This window comes from Barbus barbus (assembly GCF_936440315.1).
Source record: "Barbus barbus genome assembly, chromosome: 2".
NCBI classification, from domain to species: domain Eukaryota; kingdom Metazoa; phylum Chordata; class Actinopteri; order Cypriniformes; family Cyprinidae; genus Barbus; species Barbus barbus.
This window is the reverse complement of record NC_136730.1, coordinates 33,744,776-33,761,026: the sequence shown is the minus strand read 5'-3', so window position 1 is coordinate 33,761,026 and position 16,251 is coordinate 33,744,776. Positions and strand designations below refer to the sequence as shown.

General features: G+C 35.4%; 1 protein-coding gene across 1 annotated transcript in view; it reads left to right on the top strand.

Moving 5' to 3' along the window:
- The window catches only part of LOC306882870 (sodium/calcium exchanger 1-like), a 55,125-nt gene extending 39,185 nt beyond the window's left edge, over nt 1-15,940 (top strand). Inside the window, exons 6-10 of the mRNA XM_079437854.1 lie at nt 8,596-8,702; nt 10,677-10,801; nt 11,104-11,203; nt 12,530-12,802; nt 14,912-15,940. Of these exons, the coding sequence (XP_079293980.1) occupies nt 8,596-8,702; nt 10,677-10,801; nt 11,104-11,203; nt 12,530-12,802; nt 14,912-15,291 (985 nt within the window). The 3' untranslated portion in view covers nt 15,292-15,940. The remainder of the gene's footprint in view (nt 1-8,595; nt 8,703-10,676; nt 10,802-11,103; nt 11,204-12,529; nt 12,803-14,911) is intronic.
- Nucleotides 15,941-16,251: the final 311 nt, after the last annotated feature.

Genomic DNA, 16,251 nt, shown 5'->3' with positions numbered 1-16,251 from the left:
GACCAAACACATTAACATTGTCATGTACATTACCATGCCAATCCCTCCGAGAGTTGTCAGGACAGAAATCATGTTATCATCCAGTGTCACATGCTGGAAGGCTTTCCAACTAATGTAAATAAAGACTATGTGTAGTCTTATAGTAGTAAAATTAACTGTCAGATGTGTCCTTTATTGTCCCACAAAATCACATCTGCTGTCCTGCAACTGAGCAATAACCAGGTGGTTACCATACCGAGGCCTGAACAGCTTTCCAAGCAATTCCGATGTTTTCCTCCATATTAGTCTAAAATATTAGTGGGACAGCCCATAGCTGCAGTTTCATAAACTGAAGTGAGTCTAAAGTATATCGATGCATTATGTGACCTCTGCTCACTGTAGGGTTAGTATGGGTGAAATTTGAAAAGATTGAAAACTTAAATTGATTGAACTGTTACCATTGTATAATTACCCAACCCCAGGTTGCTCGAGAGGAACTGGCCCTGGCCGAGAGGAAAAGTGTACAGTATGTTAGAATCATTAGTAAAATGCAGTATTTTAGTGACTATTACAGTTTTCTGTGTAAGTGTTCAGTTTATAAGTGTTATCATTCCTTCAGCTAATTATAAGACTATTTATAATTCTTTGTTTGGAAATGGATGAGACTGTGCGGGTGTCTCATTGTAGTAGTTTGTCTAACAATCCAATTTACTCCACGCCCTCTATTAAATCATCTGTTGATAATCGTCATCAGTGTGTCTACTCTCTTCACCTGTGCTGTTGCTGTCTTCATCCTCCACTATGTGTAAAATCATTCAGACAAATACAACTGATCTTGACAAAAGACTCTGCTGAAGAGGAATGAAGAAAACCAAATGTAGAAATGTAGAAAGTAGTTGACCTGGGTCTGTACAGCACTTTATATACTGTAATTCTCTCTGTTCGATCTGCTGCCAGAAACGGTATGTTCCTGTCCATGATCCCTGTCAGCTGCATGCCTAATTCCAGGAGACCTAGTCACCCTTGCCAAAGGGCTGTACAATCAAATATATCCTTTTTTAGACACTTCTAGAAGCAGCCCTTGAAATGTTAATTAAAAGTTGAGAATATTTGGACTGGTTTGAGCTGGGGACTTAAACCATTTTTTTTTAATATAAATTAATATAAATAATTAATATAAAAACCGCTATTAAAAGTCTGTCTAATACCGATTAACTGATTTTCATTTATTACTGTTAACTGGTATATGGCTGATATTAAAATGTATACTATTTAAATATTTTTATTGAAATAAATAAAAAATAAAACACTAAAAACTAAAATCACTTGTTTTAATGCTGCAAGTAAATTTAGGGATCACATTATAATGCAATGTATGTACAGTATGACATTTTTTCATTTATTAAGATTGCAAATTTATAAGATAACATTATCCAGTGTTATTGAATTATCTGTAAGTTAATTAAGGTACGTAAAAGCAGTTAATTATCCAATATCGACTGATTCAGATAATTTAAAAGCCTTAAACAACCATATACCCACATAAAATGCCATCCACAGGCCTAATATATAGAAAATAGAGTAACACTTTACAATAAGATCTCATTTGTTAACATAAACCAGCATAAACTAACACTGAACAATATATTTTTACAGCATTTATTAATCTTAGCTAATGTTAGTTAATAAAAATATTCATATTCATGTTAGTACATTAAATAATGCTAACAGATACAACTTTAAATTGGAATAATGTATCACTAAGTTTTGAAATTAATATTAACTAGATTAATAAATGATGTATAAATATTGTTCATGTTGACTAATATAGTTTGTTAATGTTAACCAATGAAACCTTATTCCAAAGTGTTACCAGAAATACTTCTCCAAGCCTTCTACGCATACATGATTTTATAGAATTGTTTAGATTCTGTGGCTTGTGGCAGGCCTTCTGACAGGCAAGTTTGAGAATCATGCCTATATCTGTCTCATAAGCTTAAATGCTAATTTCTCAACATTAGCGCAATGTTCAGAGACACTGCCCGTGCTGCCCATGAACTGCTCGTCATTGTTCTTTAATCAGAAAGCTGTTGTTCAGGAAGCACCAGACAGAAACACGTGCATGACAGCAGAAAACAGACTTAATTGCAATTTAAATTATGACTGAATACTGTCGCCTAAATCTACACACCTGACTCCACCCAAGATGTGTCACCGTTGATTATGAGGGAGTCGAGCGCATGTGTGTCTGGACTGCCCCAAGCAGCTCTGCCCTGCTTTCAGTGTCTGCTGTATGTGTATGTGTTCAGAGCGGGGAGCAGGTGGTGAAATTTGGAGAACATGACCAACTCATAAATGATGAATATCTCAGTCCCATTGCCCTGCCTGGATGCATCACATCTATGATATATAAAGCTACACATCCTCATGTCTCTCTCTCGAGCACACACGTTGTTTTGCTGAAAAAACAGATGTTTCAGGTGCTTCTCAGACAATGACCAAAACCCATCTGTGCTTAAATATACAGTATATGAAAACAATTCCATATCAGATGATAGAATGAATATAGTTCTTGTAGGAATGTCAATGCAAAGTGTCATCATTATTTATAAATAATGATTAAATTTGTTGTTTGAATTTAAATGATGACGTGAAATTAAACAGTAGCGGAGCTACAATTTAAATGGCTTGTCTGCTATTAATTGATTCAACTTGTATTAGATTGGCAGCCCTAGGCTGAAGTAATTATGAGAGGATGCGATCAAATCACTCCTCTTTAAATAAACAATCATCTCAATGCACACTCACCCCCTATGGAGGAAATGTAGATTGCATTAGCATGGAATATGGAATATTCATTGCACAAGTGTTTTTGATTTGATGCTTCATGGATTACATGGAAGGAACTTCATGCATTGTATTTGATTGTATATTTGGTGTCATGAACTCTACATTTGCGTGTCTGAAGGTTAAGTGCATTGGAATATTTAATATTGCTGCTTTAACTCATACTGCATTCATGGCTCAAGGAGAGATTTCAGCTCAAGCAGATCAGAGGTCACATGATAGTCTCACGTGTGTATACTGCCTCACTATGAACATGAGATTAGAACTTAATTCAGAGGTAGTATTTTATGACTGTCTGTGAAAGTGTGCATGCATATATTCTTGTCTCTGTGTCTTACAGTATGGTCTTTGTCCTTAGAAATGTTAATATTAGTTAAATAATTCAGACCATGTAATCACACCATATGGTCGTGCCAAAATGTAATTATTCTTTTGTCCACTTAATGGCATTTGTTTTTTGACAACCTTTCTTTGTCCAGTTATGACCATGTATGTCCCCATTACATAAAACTATAAAACTAGATGTCCGCATGCACTTAGTGCAAAGTGACACCGGCAGCTACTGGCCTGGCATTCATAACTGGCATTTCAGTTTTCATGGATCCATGTGAATGGGGCTCTGTATGCAAAACTTTGTAAACTTTTTGTTGTTGTTTTTAATACATTGTTGTCTTGTAAACGTACCCTTGATCATGAAAAAAATATTCAAGAAACCCATTTGAACATTTTATCAACATTTAACATGCAACATTTTATGACATTTTTATATTGTTTATGAGGGTGGGTAAATGGTTACATTTGGGTGAATCACCTCTCAAGTAATATTAATAGTTTTGAAATGACATTATTTACATAACTGTCACAATATCATGATTAGAATGATTACTATATTCATAAACAATGGTATTTGCATGGTTTTCTAAGCTACTCACTATGCTAATACTGTTGTATTATCATAATAACATTCTTCTGCAAACATTCATTGTATTCTTCTCTACTCTTTTGTTAGTAGGTCAGTAGTAATTTACCGGCAAACTACAGATTACAGACTACATTTCTTTTGCTCTTAACTCTCTGTTTCCGTCAAGCCAATAGTTCTCAGAGTGACTGCCATTTAAATCCTTTTTATTCCACATCTGTTGGGATGAATTATCTTTGTCTTTCTTTCCTTATGGTCTCTATTTGTGGCATTTGTTGACTGTAACATAATGACTGTAAATGTCCATGACTATCATGTAAAGGATTCTCTGGACCCAGCCCATCACATCTGCCCTCAGCTTTGTCACCCTTAAAGGTGAAGTGTGTAATTTTTTCGAAGTTAAATTACTTTCTCCTAACACAGTCTAATGTGCAGAGACAACTATAAATAAGCTATTCATAGGCTGATTTCCTGAATAGTGGAAACATGGTTGCTCTATGCCAGATTCAAAACATTGCTTTATTTGAGCAAGTGATACCTGTTTCATCTGTACCATTGTTGCATTTGTCAAAAAACTGCCAGTCAGGTGATGGGTGAAAGAACTGACAGATGTGTTAGGGAAACCTGTTTGAAAACTAGTAATAAGTAATTATTTTTTCACTGTTCCTTTAGCACCACTAGTGGCACAAATGACACACTGCGGATTTAACTTGATTGTGGCCATTCTAAATGCTAATAATAATGAAATGCATCATTTCTTGTCCGATCATGAAATTGTAGGTCGGTGTGTAGCATTTATCTTTTTAATCAGCCTCTGTTCGTGTGTGAGTTGCATTAATTAAATCACAGTCCAATGTACTGAACATGATGGTCCTTGCCTCTTATTAATTATCACCAACCACAACCTGTTAATCATCACGATAAGCAAGCAACAGGAAGTTAAGTGTGGAATTTTGATTAGACACTGATTATTATTATTGGTGTGTGTGTGTGTGTGTGTGTGTGTGCATGTTTATGTGGTTTATGAGGACACAAATTTGTATAATGACATGGGTATGACAGAGGTATTACAATATGAAGGTGGTTTATGAGGACACTGCCTATGTCCCCGTAATTCAAAAGGCTTAAAAAACATACTAAATGGTGTTTTTTTGAAAATCTAAAAATGCACAAAGTCTCATGTGAGGGCTACGTTTAGGTGTAGGGTTGGTGTAGGGCAATAGCACACACAGTTTGTTCAGTATAAAAACCATTACGCCTATGGAGAGTCCCCATAAACCACAAAAACCAACATGTGTGTGTGTGTGTGACGATCAGGTGTCTTTATCTGACGGTGTACACATAGTGCTTTCAGTTTAGTATTTCCAATATCGGTACTATGAAACAAACTGGCTGTGATTCTGTATCATTTAAGATGAATCTCCTCTCTGTGTTTAATTTAATGCTTCGGGGCTTTCTTTAGAAATGAAAACACTCAAAAAAATGAAAGTGGAGTGTTTTTGGACCTGCACTTAGAGAAGGAGCTCATTAATGCTTCAAAATGCAGCTGAAGTGGAGAAAACACTCAACATACCTTTTTATAGTCACCACCCTGGCATAATGAAACTCGGGGGCAATTTCACGTTTGCGTATATTGTTTCGGTGTCAAAACTTGCGTTGCACTATACAATTTTAGACCCAATTTTATAGCCTGCTGTAAGTCATCAGTCATTAGCCGCTTTTCCACCATCGGGCCGGACCATGTTTGGCCTGATGGTGGAAAAGTTGATTTTATAATTGCAATGAAGTTCTAACAGAGTTCCTATGACACCTGTCAATTAAAATACCAAATAAAAAAACAGTAATTGATAATGATATGTGTATGACTTTGAAAGGCAGAGTGAGTGATCTATCTATCTATCTATCTATCTATCTATCTATCTATCTATCTATCTATCTATCTATCTATCTATCTATCTATCTATCTATCTATCTATCTATCTATCTATCTATCTATCTAATCTATGGCCTCTAACACTAGCTTGCTCTCTTTTTTCTCAAATTTATTTGTTTTCTTTTGACAATATAATTAAAAAAACAACCTTGTGTACTGCGATAGGCTAACTGAGACTTGTCATAGCACTTGCATATTGCTCTTTTGTTGATTTTGATTGCTTCCATTGTTCTCATTTGTTAGTCGATTTGGATAAAAGCGTCTGCTAAATGACTAAATGTAATGTAATGTTGATAGAAGCATGCTCTGCTGTGTGAGCTACAGGAATGCGATACAAAATGTCATTGATAATGTTGTGATGTTAGCTTGTACGCAAGATCTCACCAGACTCATATAACACAATTTGATTAAAAACAAAATAAAAGTCAAAATCATCTCATTTATTTAAAGTTCAGTATTGATTCAGTTAAATTCAATAACAGTGTGAATGTTGCAAAGTTCACAAATATGAGACAAATTCAATTTGTCTACACTGGAAAAAACTTTGCAACAATTTTCACTCATATATTGCAAATATTTGCACATAATTACAAAGAAATGGCAAGTAACACACTGAATTAAATGTGAAATTTTAAAGTGAAGAAATGAAATGGGTGATACATATTCATTTATTTCACAGGGATATTTCACAGTCTTGAAAGTAATGCATAGATCAGGGATTTGATTCATAGAGATGGCATGAACTGAATAAAGTGTACACCTTGCATGCAATGTACACTGCTTTGGATAAAAATGCATAAATGTAAAACTATGCTCTTTCTGCATGCTAAAGGGACATTTTAATTGGCTGTGTTGAAGTGATGCTGTAAAGTAAACCAGTTCATGGTAATCTGCTGCACTCAGAAATGACCTGAAAGTTGGCAAATTGTGGCAAGCAAATTATTTTCAGCACAGATGTTTTGGTCATGCTTGCGGTGTAACCCAATTTGCATAAATCATTTAGTGAATTGGGTGTTAAAACAATACAGACAGCATGGGTAAATAAACAACGCTATCAGCAGACACAGTTCAATCTTACTTAATTTCCTAATTTATCTCTCACTTACTTTTTGTCCTTTCTTTCTTTACCACTTCTCCTTCTTTTTTCTGCCTCCTTACTCTTTTACAATAATAAAGAGTAATGTGTGTGTGAGGGAGAAGCAGCAGGCAAATGCAATAAAACACATCGCTGACAAGATCTTAATTGAGCTGCTGGATTCAGCTCAAGAACACAAACACACACACAAAAAAAATATAATAAGAGCCCAGAGAAGTGAGGGAAGGGGGAGTGGAGAGGGCACGGGATGGAGGGCATCGAAAAATTTACTAGTTGGGGGAGAGACGGAGAGCGGGAATTCAAGAGTGAGTTTAGTTAAGAGGAGAGCAGGAGTTTGAAAGCTAGAGGACAAAGGTAAAGAAAGGTAAAAAGAACTCAACTGTATTTCCTCAGTCCTCGTAGGAGAAGTTTAGAGAAGTTGAATAGAAGAATTTTTTTTTTATCCTCTTTAAAAAATGCATTCACACTCTTTGTCTCTGTCTTCTCTCTCTGTTCCTCACAGAGGAGAAGATGAGAGCTATTGATTAAGCCTGCTTTGATTTAATGTATCTGTCCGTTTTAATTGAACAAAGATGAATGAATGTGTAATGAAGTCAGTGGGTGGTGAAAGTGGGAACATTATAACACTGAGCTACTATAGCCAAAATAACTGCTCCGGGTGTGTGTTCACGGTGTGTGTGTGTTCACAGCTGTGTGTGTGCACGTTGGATGGGTTAAATGCAGAGCACGAATTCCGAGTATGGGTCACCATACTTGGCCGTATCACTTCACTCACTCACTTCACTTCACTTCACTTCACTTCACTTCATAATATTCAGCTGTTCTTGACACAGGGGCTTTTAACCTCTTGCATATCCATATATATACACACTCATAAACAGTTTGTGAGTACTGTTTGAAACTCTAAAAAGTATAAATATATAATATCTAAATAAATAATATATCGCTCTTCCACTCTGCAATTTTCTGTCCCAGATTTGATATCCCCTACAAAATACAACTGTGGTCCTGAGTGGACATCTGGTAGATCTCTGCCTATTCTCTCATTTCACTGTAAATATTGTAGTGTTTTTCATAACCTTCCTTCTTATTTTTCAAGACCTTATGTTTACAGCTCATTCAAGTTGCAAATGTACTTTAATATAGTATGCACGATTTAAATGGTTTACAAATTAATAAATAATTTTTTAAATCATGTAAATTCAGTGTTGCCATAGCAGGAATCAATTACATTTTAAAATATATTACAGAAAACAGCTATTTTGAATTATAGTAATATTTCATAATATTACCGTTTTTTAACCACAGTGTGTTACATGTACCACAAAAAAACTAAAAAAAATTTGTAAGTGATTTCTGTGCTGGATTGGCTGAACGGTTTCAGTGTGCTTGTTAAACTATTATGCAGTTCTTATTATAGCTCAAGGTTGTTGTTTGAGGAGAAGAACAATGCTGTCTTTCTATGGGAGTAAGATGTCCTCACTTTGTTTATTAATTATGAAGCAATTATTCTGAATCCTGTACTTAAAGTTTCCGCCCTCAGTGACATTTACATTGGCGCAACAAACATATTAATAATGCATGAAATGACAATGTATTTTGGGTGTGTGCTTGTTTACTGTGTGTCAGTGTTATGCAAATCCTGGAGTGAATTACAGATGAGTATACACATTCATTAGAGTGACATTCTGACTGTTTAGAGTCATAGTTTCACAATGTGTGTGTGCATGTGTTAGAGTAATTAAAATAGAAATTATGTAAGTGTGTTTAAAAAAATAGCACTGTGTCACCATGTCTCTATTTTCCTCTCTCTCTCTACAGGAAAACAGTCGAGGTGAAGATTATAGATGACGAAGAGTATGAAAAGAACAAGACCTTCCTTATTGAGTTAGGAGAGCCAGTCCTACTAGAGATTGGACAAAAACATGGTAAATTTACATTTAGTCATTTAGCAGACACGTTTATCCAAAGAGACTTACAGATGAGGACAATACAAGCAATCAAAGTCAACAAAAGAGCTATATATGTAAGGGCTGTGACAAGTCTCGGTTCATCTAATGCAGTAAACGTAGCAAGTTTTTTTTAAATAATGAATAAAAAGAAAATAAGTAGATAGAATTGAAAAAGAATAGGGAATGTTTATGTTAGAGGGCCATTTTTTAAATAAAAGAAAAACAAGTCAAAAGAATAGAAAAAGAATAGAGAATGCTATTGTTAGAGGCTCTTTTTTAAAGACCACAAGTAGTTAGAATAGAAATAATAAAAAGTGTTATAGCGTTGAGTGCTTAAAAAAAATAATTAGTAGATAAAATAGAATTAGAACAGAGAGTTCTAGAGTTAGAGGGTGAAATGAAGATGGCAGACGTTTTAGATTTTAGTTTTAAAGTTTTTTGTTTTTTGTTTTTTTATAGGGTTAAGTGTATTTTAAATAAAAATTTACATTTTGTAGATAAAATAGAATTAGAACAGAGAGTTCTAGAGTTAAAGGGTGAAATGAAGATGGGAGAAGTTTCAGATTTTAGTTTTAAAGTTTTTAGTTTTTAGGATTTTTTTGTTTTTTATAGGGTTAAGTGTATTTTAAATAAAAAAAGAAATTTTGTAGATAAAATAGAATTAGAATAGAGAGTTCTAGAGTTAGAGGCTGAAATGAAGATGGAAGGGATGTGTTTTTAGTTTTGTGCGAAATGTGTGCACATGTTTTTAAACATCTGAATGTTATGCAGTATGTAAATGCATTTACAATTTCAATTCACTTTCTGAACTGCAATTTTAATAAGATTGCAAACATGATGTAGAATTCAAATTTGAATTTTAATATGATTAAAATTAAATGAAATTTCGCTTTATTGATCCTTTAAATGCAGAGTCTGCAGATGAAAATTAATGTGTGGCTAAATCTGAATGATGTTCATGTCAATTAATATACACTTCCCCCTTTTAAAATAAAGAATAAAGAAATATGTATTGTGTATATACCCATAAACAAAGAACTACCAAACTGATCAAATTAGTCTTTAGTATTGGCAGAGTTTGTGTGAGGACAACATTTATGTGTTTGTGTGGCTCTTCAACTGACTATTTATTAATCTCAGGATTTCACACCTTTGCTAATCGGATGTATAGAAATAAAAGACTGCTTGCTAATTAGCCAGCGGAGTACACCAGATGGAACCAGCTGAATGTTTCCTTTTTTATTTACACCAGCAGCCTTGTTTTTGTGCCACTTTGTATTGCTCCTTCTCAGATAATAACTAAAAATTAAAGCTTGCAAATGAGCAGTGCAGTCGAAGCCGCAAATAAAACGATTGTGGAGGTCATATAATGAGGAGAGCATGAACAAAGTGATAAAAGATGAAAGGTTACAGATAAAAGAAAGGAAAAAAGCTAAATTAAAAAACAAAAGTGAAAGAAATTGAGCGTTCACGATGAGCTGTGATTCTCTTTTCAGCTTTAAGACATTTGTAATGGAGTGAAAATGATTTCTTTCTCTCCCTCTTAGCATGCATCATTTCAAATCCCCTGGCTTAGTAAATAATGTGTACAGTAGGAAATATGTTTACAGTAAAGGATGAAACACTAATACCTGTCTCTTATCACCTTGTGTTAGCAGTGTGACTATCACTATTCTCTACATTATTTATACACCTTCTCTGGCAATGCCTTACTTTACAATTCAATTAGCACAATGGCGCTTCTAAGATTTATGAAATTTCCTGCTTGTCAGTTTCAGAAATTGCAAAGTGTATTATTCCATCCAGCCATCAATCACTGTTATACCTGCTCATTTTTGCTCACGCTGATCATTTTCTTGAGGTTTAATATCCACATTGTACTACTAGCTGGACAAATCCATCGAATATGTTCCTAATAAGTTTTTCTTTGTCATGTTTGTGTATGTTTAGGCGACTCTAATGAGAATAAGACAGAGATTGGGGCAGAGGAAGAGGAAGTAGCTAAGATGGGATGTCCTGGTCTGGGAGAACATACCAGATTGGAGGTGGTGATTGAAGAGTCGTACGAATTTAAGGTAAAACTGCCTCTTTAAGTGATGCAATAATGCAACAAGATGAGTTATAAATAATTTTTATTAGCAATGCATACTGATTAATGTATAATATTTAAACAGTATCACCACAGTCATGCTAATATATCATAATTATTGTGGATGTGATATTAGTTATGTAACAGTTCAATAAATATAATAAATGACTATAAATATTTTCACCAACAAAAATAATTCCAGGCAAAGTCACAGCATTAAACTGTGCAACACAGACTGAAAGCCAGTTTGGAACAGTTCTTAATATGTGGCTGCAACTGTTTGTGTAGAGTACGGTGGATAAGCTCATTAAGAAGACTAACCTGGCTCTGGTAGTCGGCAGCAGTAGCTGGAGGGAGCAGTTTGTGAGTGCTGTAACAGTGAGTGCAGGTATGCTACTACCTTTACATTTTGTATATGGACATTATCATTCATCATTGAGACACTTGGACAATTATGAATATGTATTAATGCATTTTAAGCTTCTGCAAAAATAGGAAATAGGTTTTTGATTTATACATCTACTGTGTACGATTAACGAAATACACTAATATTCAAAATTTGGGGTCAGTATGATTGTTGTTTGTTTAGTTTTTTTAAGAAATGAATACTTTTATTCAGCAAGGACACTTTAAGTTGATCAAAAGTTAAATTTATAATGTTACCAAATATTTCTATTTCAAACTAATTCTGTCTTTATATTCTTAAGAGAATCCTGATCAAATATCACATTTACATTATACTTTTCAGCGTTGATAATAATAAGAAATGTTTTTGGGTACCAAATCAGTATATGAGAATGATTTCTAAAGGATTAATGGCTGCTGAATTAACTTTGCTATCACAGGGATTACATTACATTTTAAATTACAAATAGAAAAACTTTTTTTTTAATAATACTGTTTATACTGTATTTTTGGTCAAATAAATTCAGCCTTGGTTACAAACATTACAAATTTTTCTGACCCCAGTAAGATTTTTAACTGTTTTGACTGGTAGAGTATGTTGTACTGTGTTTGTTTGAATCTGTATGAAAATATCAAGTATATTTACATTAATATTTTCTGAGTGAAAAGGTGTCTTTAGTAGTGCTGGGCAACGATTAATCGTGATTAATCGCATCCAAAATAAACGTTTTTGTGTATATAATATATGTATGTGTGCTGTGTATATTTATTTTGTATAAATAAAGACACAAACATACAGTATATATATTTTTTTATATTTACATGCATTTAAATATATTGCATGTAAAAAACATAACATATTTCCCTTAAATATATACATGCATTTGTGTGCATTTATATATACATAACAAATATACACAGTACACACACATATATTACATACACAAAAACTTTTATTTTGGATGCGAATAATCGCAAATAATTGTTGCCCAGCACTAGACTTTACACAGCCAAGTTAAGACTGCTTTGTGCCTGCTCAAAATTCAGTGTAAAGTTGCATTGATGCATAAAAGCCACACTTATATATGCCTCCTCAGACCCACCTCAGCTCCTTGTATCCAAGTATACAGTTGTAATTGCTGTGGAAATGCATTTATGCTACCTCTGAGCAGCATTAAACAGTCTGTGTAAAGATGGCTAAATGCCACTTCAGGAGCGCTTCTGTGTCACCTTTGTGGTGTAAATTTGGCTAAATTCTCAACCGGCTTTGAACTTTCTCAGTCCCTCTAACATATATTGCTCATCTCAGGTGACGATGATGAGGAGGAGAGTGGTGAAGAGCGTCTTCCATCCTGCTTTGATTACATCATGCACTTCCTCACAGTCTTCTGGAAGGTTCTCTTTGCCTTCGTCCCACCCACAGAGTATTGGAATGGATGGGCATGCTTCATTGTGTCCATCTCTTTGATTGGTGTCCTGACGGCAGTCACAGGCGATCTTGCTTCTCACTTTGGGTGTACTGTTGGCCTGAAGGATTCAGTCACCGCCGTGGTCTTTGTAGCTCTGGGGACGTCTGTTCCAGGTTAGTCAAGTCAAATCACTTTTTTATCTAGTGATTTATACAGTGCACATTGTTTCAAAGTAGCTTTGTACTAGGCAGGGATTGTAGGTGGGGGGAATGAATGTACAGTGCTCTCTCCCACCCTCAATACCATGACTGAGACCCTTGATCAAGGCAACAAACCCCCAACTGCTTCCCGGGCTCCACAGCAAACCCCACTGCTATATGGGTGTTTGTTCAAAGTGTGTGTGTGTGTGGAAGACAGTGTGTGTTTTCACAACTCACTGCTGTGTGTGTGCACTTGGATGGATGAAATGCGGAGCAAAAATTGGCTACATGTGCATTCCTTTCCTTTCAAGAATAGTAATAGTATGCATTACTACTTAAAATGTCTAACAATAAAATCATAATTCAGGAGCAATCACTTTTGTTAACTACTAAATCTAAGATAATTTAAAAAAGCTATATCAGACACTTTTCATCACCACAGACCAGGTGAATGAATTTGGTTGTATATTTTAGTGCGGCTGGTTATTAGAGCAGAAGGGCATTGATGTGTGTGGCTTATCTCATCTTCTGGTCATGTGTTTACAGCTGGTGTGTCAGTGTATGCTGGCCTACAAAGGCAAAAGACCTTAACTTGCTAGAGTGTGAAACTGAGAAAAATTACTTTAAAGTTTTTTACTTGTCCAGCCAAATTAATTATAGGTAGGACAGTGGAAATTTGGCAATTAGATGTTTTAGTAATGAAAATTATCTACATTAAAAAATTGTGAGCTCAAACTTGATTTTACCACTATTTTGAAGTTAATGTACTCTGCCTTTGCATTGTCTGAAAAAAGTGAGAAGTCACACCAAGGCAAAAGGCAGTAACTTCCACATTATCACTATTTTGTCGCTGATCACCATTTACAAATTCGTTATAGTAACACCTGTATAAAGTCTAGTTATCATGGGCTATATCATCTCATATAGGCTATTGCATATGGTAATGCGACTGTATTAATTTTAGAATTACAGACACACTGCCCCCTTGTGGCACCAGCAGTGTGGTAATAAGCAAACTAAATGTTAAACGTGAGTGGATACCTTTTTGCAACCAATTTATTTGCTATGCTCAGTAACGTAAAAGAATGCTAGACATAGCGTTATTGCTTATATTGACTTGAATGAAATAGCCTAATCTAAAAGAACGACTTGTGGATTGATGTGAACGCCAGCAAGCAGGCATGCTCAGAAATGTGTGTGGATTAAACATCGACGATGTTCAGCGCCATGGATTGATTTTATCGGGTTACAAGAAAAGGTAGGATATGGATTTAATTGCGAACTGTTAGGCCAGCCAGCCTGATCTCACGGCAATTCGTACATATTTTATGAGGTAGCTAATTCTAATTTTATGATTGATCATGGTACATCCCATGGCATTCGAGTCCACACGCATCCAACTAGAATTGACAGCCTGGTAAATAATTACAAACAGGTTATTTATGGAGCTGTTTGGTAGATCGCGACGCGATGCGGCAGACTTTAATGGACAGTAAAAAAAAGGCAGAACACCGTTTAACTCAAAGCTGGCACCGTAACTTCATATTGACGCACGGGTAAACAAAGGCAGAATGCCATAACTAATTTTGAGTGTTCCAAACAAAGCGAAAGAGCCGTTACTGGTGTTATACGGTGTTCTGCCTTGGTTTCTCTGGGGCTTTTCGAAGTTACTGTTGAGACCACCCATTATTTTCTCGGAAAAACAACAAAATTGACTCAAGATACTATGTACATGATAAAGGATGTCTTGAATGTCCCAAAAATATCAATAACTAATTTTCGACAAAAATCGAAGTTACGGTCTTTTGCCTTCGCATGGCAGTATGTTTGTATGTGTGTCTGTTTTTTTCCCTTTGATTCTGTTCAACGCGCTCACTTGACCCTGTCTGTTTTCTCTCTCTTCCTCCTTTTTCTTTCTCTTCCTTTTCTTTCAGTTCCTCTTTTGCTATTGTCTTTTCTCTTTTGTTGACCCCCGTTTCTAATACTTCCCACTTCAATTTTCAGTCAAAAAAATATTTTTGCAGTTCAAATCCTAATTATATTGGTCTGAACATTATTTAATTCTGTCTCTCCTTTGCACAGACACTTTTGCCAGTAAGGTCGCTGCCATCCAAGACCAGTATGCAGATGCCTCTATTGGTAATGTGACAGGCAGCAACGCTGTCAATGTTTTCCTGGGCATCGGTGTGGCGTGGACCATAGCTGCTGTATACTGGCGTTCCAAGGGCAAAGCTTTCCACGTGGATCCAGGTTCTCTGGCCTTCTCTGTCACACTCTTCTCTGCTTTGGCTGTGGTGTGTGTCAGCGTGCTGTTGTATCGCCGACGCCCCTCGGTGGCTGGAGGAGAGCTTGGCGGTCCTCGGACTTGCAAGATATTGACGTCCTTATTCTTCATCTCCCTCTGGCTGATCTACATCCTGTTGGCCTCACTGGAAGCGTACTGCCACATTGCTGGATTCTGAGGCAACGAGGCTTCGTATTATTTCTGTTTGGAGAGGAATATAAATAACGGCCAGTGAAGGAGCATTTTGTTTTGTATTTATTAGATATTTATGTTGAAAACTTTTAATAGGTCTGATAAGTCCTTTTTTTCAATGTTTTCCTAAGTTTTTGTAATCTTCCACTTTCTCTCATAAAGGGATAATTCACCCAAAAATCATTCACAGCTTTTATGTTGTTCCAAAGAACATAAAAAGTGTTTTGTTTTGGGGTTTTTTTGAAGGGGGGACTATATGAAAGTGAGTAAATGATCACAGATTTTCCTCTTTTTTTGTATGAACTGTCCCTTTAAATTAGTTAGTGCAGTATTTTACTCATCATTCCTTGTTCCCTTGCCTTACACTTGTATCCGTCTCTCAGTGCTGTCTTAAATCAATCCAAAAGAGTAACCAATGACTCATGTCGTTTTTTGTACACCTGTTTGAGCCAATTAGAGCCTTCAGGTACTGATTGAAGGGGTTTACTTTTTTTGAACTCATTTTTTATGTTAAAGTGTCAGTATTACTCTTGTATAACTGTAATGATGATATTTTAAAAGATATTTAAATGGACAGAATGACCAAACATGAACTTTGAATTGTTGAGACAAGACTGAATAAACGTGCTGGACTTAATATTGTTTGTCTTTGAAGAAAAGGACGTTTCAGGACTAAATACAAATCGGTCTGAAAAGCATGTCGAGTTCATAACGAATCATATATCATGATTGAATGGTGACATTTTTGGGAAGTCAAACAGCGAAATGGAGTAAAACAGAAAATGGGCTGAAATAATCCTTAAGTGAATGGATGAGCAATCGGAAAATAATAACAGTGATGGTGCTGTATATCATTCAAAATAATTCTAATTTAAATGTGTATGTAATGTGTGTGAGTGAGTGAGAGAGAAACCACTCAACCAAGAATAACAGCTCAGCTGATGTT